The sequence below is a fragment of the Pteropus alecto genome, unplaced genomic scaffold (genome assembly GCF_000325575.1).
Source record: "Pteropus alecto unplaced genomic scaffold, ASM32557v1 scaffold25, whole genome shotgun sequence".
Taxonomy (NCBI): Eukaryota; Metazoa; Chordata; class Mammalia; order Chiroptera; family Pteropodidae; genus Pteropus; species Pteropus alecto.
In genome coordinates, this window is record NW_006441955.1 from 137,477 (window position 1) to 148,291 (window position 10,815).

General features: G+C 41.0%; 1 protein-coding gene across 1 annotated transcript; it reads right to left on the reverse strand.

Moving 5' to 3' along the window:
- Positions 1–360: 360 nt before the first annotated feature.
- On the reverse strand, positions 361–10,030 carry PRDX1 (peroxiredoxin 1). The gene is made up of 6 exons (XM_006919133.3): positions 9,896–10,030; positions 8,108–8,224; positions 6,505–6,658; positions 6,015–6,137; positions 5,480–5,610; positions 361–714 (listed from the first exon to the last, which is right to left on the reverse strand). Exons 2-6 carry the CDS (start codon positions 8,211–8,213, stop codon positions 629–631), a joined length of 600 nt encoding a protein of 199 aa, XP_006919195.1. The 5' UTR covers positions 8,214–8,224; positions 9,896–10,030; the 3' UTR covers positions 361–628.
- Positions 10,031–10,815: the final 785 nt, after the last annotated feature.

The window sequence follows — 10,815 nt, forward strand, 5'->3', positions numbered from 1 at the left end:
TCCCCCTCCCCCTATCAGTTCCAAAGGTACAGAGCCTCCTCTAATTCTGACCATTTAGAGCCAGTATCAAGGCTTTTATGAGAAGCCAAGCTTCAGGCTCTGAGCAGCCTTCCCAACAGTGTAAAGGATAAATGCCCAAGTGATCAATGTCGCTGGGGCCTTAACCTACAACATAGCCTTGGCCAACACTATAGCAGGTCTTGCTCTTCTTCCCAGATAACACCCTGGTTCAGTTCCATCACCCATGTCTACTTGCATTTCCCCTCTATTTCTTGATTCTAAGGCAGCTCTCCTCATTTTCCCCTAAGGAAGGAAAGCAGAGTAAATTCAAAGGACCCCTAAAATGAAGAAACAACAAGGTCTCAGTTCCAGTTTAATAGAAACTACAAAAGGTCAAAAGTAATGCCCCACTACTATACACATCTGTTGGCCTGCCCCATAGCAAAGTTCAGGCCATTTCCCTAAGAAGAAAGGCTGGCCTCCCCAACCCTTGCAGGAAAGGCCAGTCCTGTCCCATACCACATCTGAGCTAAGTCTAAGATCTTGTGTTTTAAACATGACAATAGTACAAGAGAAGTTTTGTTCTCATGACTGTCTACTGCAGCCTGATCCTAAAACGGCCCAGCACTCATTTCTGCTTAGAGAAATACTCTTTGCTCTTCTGGACATCAGGCTTGATGGTATCACTGCCAGGCTTCCAGCCAGCTGGGCACACTGCAAGAGAAAGGTATCACTAATTAATAACCTGCTCAATGGTGAACTCCACCCTCCTCCCATGGACAAATGAATGCCTCAAAACCAAATCTGAGCCCTATAGAGCCTGAACTTTCAGGCATCAGAAAGCTTAATTCATAGTATGTCTAAGATCACTAAGCCTTTTAGTGCAAGGTTAACAATAAGCAATTTAATCCTTACCACAGCCCTAATACTATTATATCTAATTTATTCATATAGCACCTGAAATTTAAAGAAATTAACCAACAGCTTCAATCATATGCTTTGTTCTAAAAATCTATCTAAAGCATGTATGGCAAGATTTGTTAATAGTACATCTTAGGTAAATGAGTATTCATGCTCTCTATAATTATATGTATGCTTCAAATACATCTTTTTTTTAAATAAGGTTAAATGCTCTTCAAAAAATGGTGCTAAGACAGCTGGATTTCCACATGCAAAAGAATGAAACTGGACCCCAACTTACAGAAAATTAACTCGAAAACAGTACAATGACCTAAATTTAGGAACTAAAACCATAAACCCTAGAGAAAACGGAGTTAAAACTCTTTAACCTTGGATTTGGAAATGTATTCTTGGATATAATGTTGAAAGCACAAAAACAATTTAAAAAAAAGATAATTAAAATTAAGAACTTTTATACATCAAAGACACTTGAGAGTAAAGACAACTCACAGGAGAAAATATTTATGAATCATATCTGATAAGGGATTAAAATATATAAAGAATTCCCACAACTTGAGAACAAAGAGACAACTCAATTCAAAAATGGGCAAAGGATTTAATAGATATTTCCCAAAGATACACAAATGATCAATAAGCACATGAAAATGTGCTTAGCATCACCAGTCATTAGAGAAATGCAAATCAAAACCACAATTAGATACCACATCCACTAGGGTAGTTTACAGTATAAAATATTTTTTAAAGGTTGTCGGTAAGGATGTGGAAAACCCTTGGTATATGCTGGTAGTAACGTAAAATGGTGCAGCTGCAATGGAAAAGTTTGGCAATTCCTCAAGCTTAAGAGAATTACCACATGACCCAGCAATTCCACTTCTATGCATATACCCAAAATAACTAAAAACAAGGACTCAGACATCTGTTCACTTCTCGCAGTTTAAGTCACAACAGCCAAAAGGTAGAAAACAACCCTGTATCCCAGATATGGATGGATACACAAAATGTAGTATATACACACTGGAATAATTATTCAGCCTTAATAAAGAATGAGGTTCTGGTATATGCTACAAACAGATGAACCCTGACAATATGCTAAAGAAACCAGGCACAAATGGACAGATATTTCATGATTTCAATTATATGAAATGTCTAGAATAGCCAAATTCATAGACACAAAATACAGTGACCAAGGGCTAGGAGAGGGGAATGGGGAGTTACTGCTTAATGGTTACAGCCTATTTGGGGTAATGAAAAAGTTAAGGAAATAGTGGTAATGGATGTACAACACAGACTGTAATTAATACCACTAAACTGTACACTTAAAGTGGCAAATTATGTTGTATATATAAAATCACAATAAAAATTGATTTTAAAAAACTTAAATTCTGATTTGTCCCCATACTTAAGAAAAAAAGCTAAATAAATGACAAGGCCAGGACTGTGTAAACCTGTAACACTAAGCTGTTTTCTTCTTCCTCAGTGTTCTTTAACTCTGCCAAACTGAATAGTCTGAAATACAAAGGGACAGGATGTCCACAGAAGGCCCCTGCATGTTTCACTCAGTCTGCCTTTTAGCCCTTGATAAGCAAAAGATCTGAGTTTGAATCTTTCACACACATGCAGAAAGCATAGCCTTCAACGTTTTCCTACAATCCTGAGCTAACAATGCTCCTTGCGCTAACCTGAGGAAAGTGAGCCAAGGGGACCAATTGCTATTTTCCACTTCTGTTTACTGTTTGTCTTCTAAGAGATGTAGTTGTTAAAGTCCAGGAACGGAGCAGCAAAGTGAGAGGAGAAGACCCTTTTACCTTTTAGTTCAAGGATGTCATAGCCTCAATCCAGCTCTCAGGGAACAAGGTATGGATGGAACAAGTGCTAAATGGCAGATCCAGCTGCTATTACTTTCCTGAAATCCTCATTTGATTGTTAACAGTTATTGTTTAGTGGCACCAAGGGGTTAAAACACAGGTCCTAAGCAAACCAAGCTGCAGAGAACAAAGAGCAGCATGAAAGCAAAGACCAGGCCAAAGAGAGCCAAAGTTTGGCAGTAGGTGCTAGCAGGAAACCAAAAATATTGTCTAGAAAGAATATATAAAATTTAGAAAAAACAGCCTAATGACAATGACACAAAGAAGGAATAACAAATCAGAAAAGAAAGACCATGCCAACTTAGTCTCTTAGGCACTAAAACCTCATGGCACTTAAGACCACATCAGTAATTAGTGACAGGACAGGAAGATCCACACTTGGATGTTTCATTCATATCCAACAGTGTTGGTTTTTCAAAATCAACATGGAGTCCAGCAAAACTGACTTGAGTCCCACATAAACCAGCTCCTAAGTGCTTAAGTACCATGACTCTCCAAGGAGAAAATGACACCAGTCACGGTAATCTCAGTCAAAGACAACTTCCCCAACACAGAAGGCCCCAACACAGAAGACCCTAAACAGGGCTTTTTCAACATTTTAATTACCTAAGAAAAGGAAGGCTTTTAATTTGGATTCCAATATTTACTGTAAGTACTGTGTTTAAAGTAGTTTATTGGTCCTTGAAAATAGTTATGAAGTGTAAACAGACTCATGGACATGGACAATAGACTAGTGGTTACCAGAGCGTAAGGGAAGGAGAGGGTAGGTAGATGGGGTGAAAGGGGTCAAATATGTGATGACAAATCCAACTATGAGCAGCGAACACACAATGCATTTTATATATATATATATACATAAAATGGCCTTACTGTTATATATATATATATATATGGCCTTACTGTTGAATTGTGCACCTGAAACTTACTGGATTTCGTTTACCAATGTCACAATAAAAATTTTTTAAAAATAAAAATAAAAATAGGAATGGAGCAAATACAAATACAAATTATGTTTTACACCTGAAAAAAATAAACAGGGTTACTTGTTAAATAAATACATGTAATATTCCCCCCACATTGAGTACTTAGGTATTCACAGGCTCTCAGATGGTAACTATCTTATTATAAGCCAGAAATCTATGCCCATTCTAATTGAATGGGAAGCAGCAAACACCAAGAATCTGAAGCAGCAAGCTTCACAGTCATGAAAGCTAGGGTTCATTAGTCTAGCATATACGCAAGGCCCTTCACCGGAAAATCCAGTAACAGGCAAATTTTGCCAACTCTCCTGTCTTTGTGAACTTCATCCTTCACCAGGGGGCAGTCTCAGCAGCTCTCTGCTCCTTCAATCCATTCCCAATACAAGCTTCTGCAATGGTGCCTTCTGGTATCGGTGCTCAATGATTTCTATTAGACCTCTACCCTAACCAAGGTAGCAACTTTGGTGTCCCTTAGACACCACTAATCTAGACTAACAACTTCCATCTTCTTTAAATCATAAGATCAGAGCTGAATGGGCCTTAGAAAGCTAGTTTGAACTACTTCTAAAGAAAAAAAATGAAATGCAGTAAGCAATTTGTCCAAGTTCACCCGTCCCCTTGATCTGCTATCAACTTAATCACAACTATCTTGTCCTCAATTACATTAAGCTTGGGGCGGGGGAGGGAGGGAAGGGGAGGCTTCCAAGATCCTCTTCCCCCACATACCCAGCACCTGCAGCCTCAGGAGCTGAGTCCTTAAAACTAAACTCTTGGTTGGGATAAGGTTGTCCCATTCCAGCAACAATTACGTTTTAAGGGGTAAGGTAAGGAGAATAAAAAAGCTACAGCCCAACAAATTCAAAAGCTGGGATCCATTATTTCAGTACTTTATCACAACACTTCAATGAGAATATTTAAAGACAGAAGTACTAGTGCTGGAGCAATAGGAAAAGAAGGGCCTACACTCTAATGCTAAATGAAAACCTTAAGCTGAATCTGCTCAGTCATAATTAGATTTTACAAGGTCAAACTCACAAAAATATCTTTGATCCTGAAACTTCTATGAAGAACCTTGATATTTCATCTGACACCCTACTGCCCTAACCTTTCCTCCTCAAAAAATGTTTTATATTAAACATATATAATTTGGTATTTGGTGACTAAAAAATTCTTATAACTAGAACCATTACACTGTACAACAGAATACATTTTTAAAAGATAGACATGTATTCGCTATATCTGCCTATTGTCTTTGGGTAAGTTGTCTTAGTCCTATTTTATTTTCTAAATTTCAGAACTGGTCATATACTACGTTTTGTTTTTTTTTTTTAAACCCCAATAAAACAAATATGGACTACAGGGATTAATTCTTCTCCTAATAAACACTTGTCAAGAATGACATGTTTTATCTCTAGATGTGATTCTCAACCTTTCATTTCTCCCTTATACACCTATGAGATCCTCCTACACTCCTTATTAAATCTGCAGCAGTGAGTGATTCTAATGAGTAGAGCAGAGGCTGGGAATATGCAGTTGGAACCAAAAGCCTTTATATTCTCCCCAAGCTTTTTCATTACCCAACCCCCTATAATCCAGATTTCCAATTCCCTGGAGAGACATAATCACCTTCTTCTTGTTTGCCAGACTTTGTCCCTACCATCTTCCCCACTCTACCACCATTCTGCTGTCCTGTTGCCAGGCAGATTGGCTTACCTTCCCCATGTTTGTCAGTGAACTGGAAGGCCTGAACTAGTCTCAGCGTCTCATCCACAGAGCGACCAACAGGGAGATCATTTACAGTGATTTGCCGAAGGATACCTTTATCGTCAATGATAAAGAGGCCCCTGGGAAGAAGAGATTGATGGCTTGAAGAAGAGACTACAAGTTTAAAAATTCTCTATTGTTAGAACAGAGATGCATTGGAAATAGGCTGGTCTTTGAGACTTACACAGGCCTTGCCCTTAGTGAGGAGGACACTGCATAAAAAATGACACCTGAAACTAATATAATCCTGAATGTCAACTCAAATTGAAAAATAAAAGTTAAAAAAAAAGAGAGATTATCATGCTGTATACCTTAAACTTAATACAGTGATATATGTTAATTATTTCTCAATAAAACTGGCAAAAAAAAAAAAATGAATAAGAAGTCCCTAAAGATCAGGGCTCTACTTTTCTCCAAATATAAGGTCTTCAAAGCCAATCAGATTATTCTTCTGATGAGTATCAGCCCCCGAGAAAGTATATACCTGAATGAGATGCCTTCATCGGCCTTTAAAACCCCATAGTCCTGAGCAATGGTGCGCTTGGGGTCTGACACCAAGGGAATGTTCATGGGTCCCAGTCCTCCTTGTTTCTTGGGTGTGTTGATCCTACAAGCAAAAGGCACACATACAAATCACATTCATTCAAACTCTTGTGTAGCAAATACATTAACTATATCTACACCTTCTCCCTTTCCAACATTCCTAATCACAATTCCCCAAAAAACTTCACTTTTCCAGCAGTAAAGTGAATTGCTGAGGACAGTCAGGTCATCAAGGTGTACTCAGCTACAACTCATGCGGCTGCTCCTCTGCTGCCAGGTAATAAGAAATTAAAAGGAAGAAGTCAGAGCCTCTGCACTCCTTCCACAAAGGGCCAGAAGCCAATACTTGAGAAAGTCTATTGCCAAAGCCTCCCAGTCTCGGTTGCTGTTTCGTTAAAAAATCCACATGCCAAATAGACCAAGAGATTTACCATGCCAGGTGACAGAAGTGAGAATCCACAGAAGCACCAATCACTTGGCAGTTCAGTTTCTTAAATTCTTCTGCCCTATCGCTGAAAGCAATGATCTCCGTGGGGCACACAAAGGTAAAGTCAAGAGGGTAAAAGAAGAACACAATATATTTTCCTGGGGGAGGGGGAAAAAAGCTCCAAGTTAGCCTCTGAAACAGACATTGCTTTATAGAGAATGGAAAATTAAAACATTTTCCTATGAAAAAACAGGTCTTTTTAAGTTGATGGCAGACAACAGTTGCTAAATGCCAAGATGCTCACACATAAATGTCTCCCAGCAGCTACTTTCAGAACCTCTTGCAGGAGGGCCCACATGAAAAAAAAATTCCTTCCAGTTTCATGCTTTACTTCTCTGCCTCCATATTAGCTGTCAACTACAGAACACTGTTCATTCTAATGTTATCTTCTCTGGGTAGTTAAAATTAGCAAAAACACCAAGTTCTCCAACTAAGAAAAGCAAGGACACTGTTAACAACTAGATAGTCCAAGGCCAGTAAGAAGCTAAATTACTGGATTCTCTGCAATGCAGTGAGACCAACAAGAGGAAGTCAGAGCCTTGGCACTTCTTCCACAATGAACCACAGCAAATAGGATGGGTAAGGCTTAAGTGATCACCTGAATCACCATAAACATGTTCCTAACAAGCCTGATCTAAGAACAATTTTATAGAACAAATGTTCCAAATACCTTGGTAGGAAACAGGACTTCTAGTTGGAATTTTCCTTAAGTCACTCAGAATACCAATTGAGATCTCTCTTCAACTGGCCAGGTAGCCTGTCACACTTAGTGGGCTGAGCTATTAGAACAATTCCAAATATTCACTTATTTCCAGATAGCCACATATTTAAAAGTCAAAAGAAGCTGCTGCTCTGACACTCGCTTTGAAAACCAAAATCACTGGAAACTCCTGTAAACCTCTCCAGGGCTTTGCCTAACAAGTACTTTGAAACTTCACAAGGTCAAGCCCTGGAGGGCAGAGAGAAGCTCTTTCTAAACCTCCTGCCTTTACCCTTAGGCCAGGGTCACCTCCCTACAGTGCTACTTTGTTTGCCAGAAGCTTCCCTCCATAGGGCCCCACTAACTTGCTCTCATTCCAACCACAGAAAGGAGAGCTGTTTTAACCATGACATCAACTCTTCACTGGGGGCAAAACAGTAAAGGAAATGTGCTTAAATCCTCTGCCTAATAATACAGTAACTATGACACACGTTTCATAAACTGAATGAGCAATGTCACAGCTCCAAACACAAACTCAGTCTTTAAATTATTGAAGGCCTCTTACAATGAGATAGGGAGACCATCTTCAATAGCAATTGAGGAGCACTGAAAAGATAACTGAGCTACTATGTTCAGGCATACTGAAGTGCCTCCTCCAAAAGCAGTGCGGACCTAGAATAACTACCGCGATAAGTGTTGATAAGGTAACAATCTCCCACTCTAAAGACCTTATCCTAAGTGATATAAATCATTTTACAATCAAATGACAGAAATACAGAAATCAAACAAGCCATCCCTAGATTACAAAATAATTCCATTTTAATGAACCTAATATAATTACTTTTACCTTTGTAGTCAGATAGACTGATATCTCTGAACTGACCATCTGGCATAACAGCTGTGGCTTTAAAATTGGGGGCAGGATGCCCAATTTTAGCATTTCCTGAAGACATCTTGCTATCAACTAGAAAAGATAAAAAAGAAAATGAATTAGGAACAAACTTTTTTCCAGATAAACAGCATCCTTCATCTACTTAGACTTAGCTGTAGAACAAAGGATTTGTCCAATGGTCCTGAATATATACATTCACTTTTACATTTAGTAAGAAGCATGAGCTGAGCTTTCCAACCTTTGAAACAAAACCAGACATTATATATCTCGGAATATCAGCTTTTGTTTTCATTTAAAAACAGTAATTTGTTTATAAATTGAAGTATCCCCTATTACTTGTTCTGAACCATCATTTGTGCAATGGCACTTCCCTCTATTTTCATTATGCAGAAGCGGAGAGGGGGGTTGGAGCCTCTGGCCAGAGTGCCTGACATCCAAAAGCCCATCACGTTGCCCTTTCCCTGACTGCGCCTCCAACTGCCTTCATAATGTGGAAAGCACACTTGATATTCTTCAGGAAGATTTGTCTGAGAGCACACACCCCAGCCAACACTTTTTAAGAGGCAAGAACATGATTCTGGCATCTGTTCAATTTCGAAACTTTAGGTGTTGTATTTAAGCCCTAGAAATCCTTTCAAAAATGGGTTTTTGACCCCAGGGCCAAGATTCTGGGGCAATAAGTAGAACAAGAGTCGATTTTTATTGCTAAAAAGCAATGTTATACTGGATTCACCCAGGTCAACGCCAAGGATTTAAGATTCAACCCAGTAAGCGCTATCGGTTTGAAAGCCCCAAGAAGATAATTTTCAAGTACCAAAGTTTTTGGTTTGTGCTATCGCAACCAGAAAAAACGCTATGAAAATCTTTTCATTGCAACAAAAACAGTAAGGCACACTGAAACTTGGCAACCAAATACAGGGTGTGACCCCCTAACATAAATGGCCTTCTCGTCCAAACCTGCTTTTCCAGGTGGTCCCCATCCACTAAAGCCCAGCCAATCCGGGAAAAGGCTGCTGGACTTCCAGCCCGTGTGGGCCTTCTCAGAGGATCTGACCATAACTACCCTGGTGAAAACCCCACTTCAGATACCTTCCTGCCACGCCCATCATCACCCCCACTCTAACACTTCGAAAAGCACCAGCAGAAAACAATGTTCAGTCTTTACCGAGAGCATTGTGGGATCACTACAAATCCCATTCTGCAGGAAAAATAAATACAGGTTAAGGGAACCTTAGTATCCAAAGCTCCGCAGCTAATCGCAGCTAATCACAGCCCAGGACCGGAGGACCGGAGGACCGGGAACAGGCTTTACCCCCTACTACACAATGGACGAGTAGCCTCAGACACCAAGACCAGTGAGTTTCCAGGTCCATTCTAGAAGCTTCTCGAACCGCCCAGCAGTAAACTAATCCAGGAGACCCCACCACCACCACCACCACCACCAGACCCCTCACCAAGTCGATCAGTGCCCTCTGCCCGGGAAAAGGAGACTCGACCGAATTTAGCCTCGAGGTTCACCCAAGATGCCCGCACCCACGGGAGCGGGGTGGGGGAGGGGAGCCACGTGAGGGTGCGCAAACCGCTTGACCACTCTGGGTGCTCAAGCCTCGTCAGGCCGCCTCACGGATCACAGCATCCCCAACTGAGCAGGGCGAGCCCGGAAGAAGGGAAAAAGGGAAAGGCGACGAACCGAGGGGTGTGGGGCGCTTCATCTCACCAAGGCCGCGCTGCCCACATACTCACCAGCCTCAAAACACAAGCAACGAAAGCAGTCAGGAAGAAGACGCACGAAGTTAGCGCGCGCAGCTGCCTTTATAGCCTGTCAGGCTCTCGCGAGAGTAAGAGCGGGTCGAAGGTGCGGGAGGGGGAGAGAAGAGGTGGGGGATCAAGCTCGAGCCCCGCCCCTACCCCAAGTACCCAGCCGGAATGACTCAGCGCTTTTCCGCGTTGGGGGCAGCCTTCCGTGCTGAAGCTACCAATCCCACTTACCGCAGCAGAAAGTTGGAGTCGGAAAGTGAGGCACACCCTCTTGATCGCATCCGTGCTCGAACACCAAACTCGAACACCTCAGTTAATTCGGTATCCCTGCGCGCCTTGCCCTCTAAGCCCAAACCAGGGTAAGGGTCCACTGCCGCCAGTAGAGGACCACAATTAACAACACCAAGCCCTGCGCACTGTCTATCCAAATATCTCTCAGATATTCCGCCTGGGTCCTCAGTACCCCTTAGAGTTTAGACAACCTCATTCATTGTCTTAATTACAGGATTACTGCTTTCCATCTCCTATCCATCCCCTCCATTGCTGCTAGAAGGAATTTTTATGAAATCTGATAGTGTCACTCTGCAGATTTGTAGTTTGATGAAACAGGCTCTGTAGTCAATTTCCTACATTAAAACTCACAGTCTTTTTATGTGTAGCCTTCAGACAGGAGCCTTAAACCATTAGCCTTACTTTTCTTACCTGTAAAATGAGACTACTATTCTTTGTTGAGCCCATCTCTGTAACTTATTTAATACAGTACCCCGTTCTTATTATACATTAGAAATGTTAGTTATCATTATTGCTGTAACTCTTGCTTTTTGATCGTAACACCCAGAACAATGTGTAGCTGTTTCAAACTTTCAGGCTTTCCTTCAAACAGGAAGAACCTGTTCCCTCCTAGT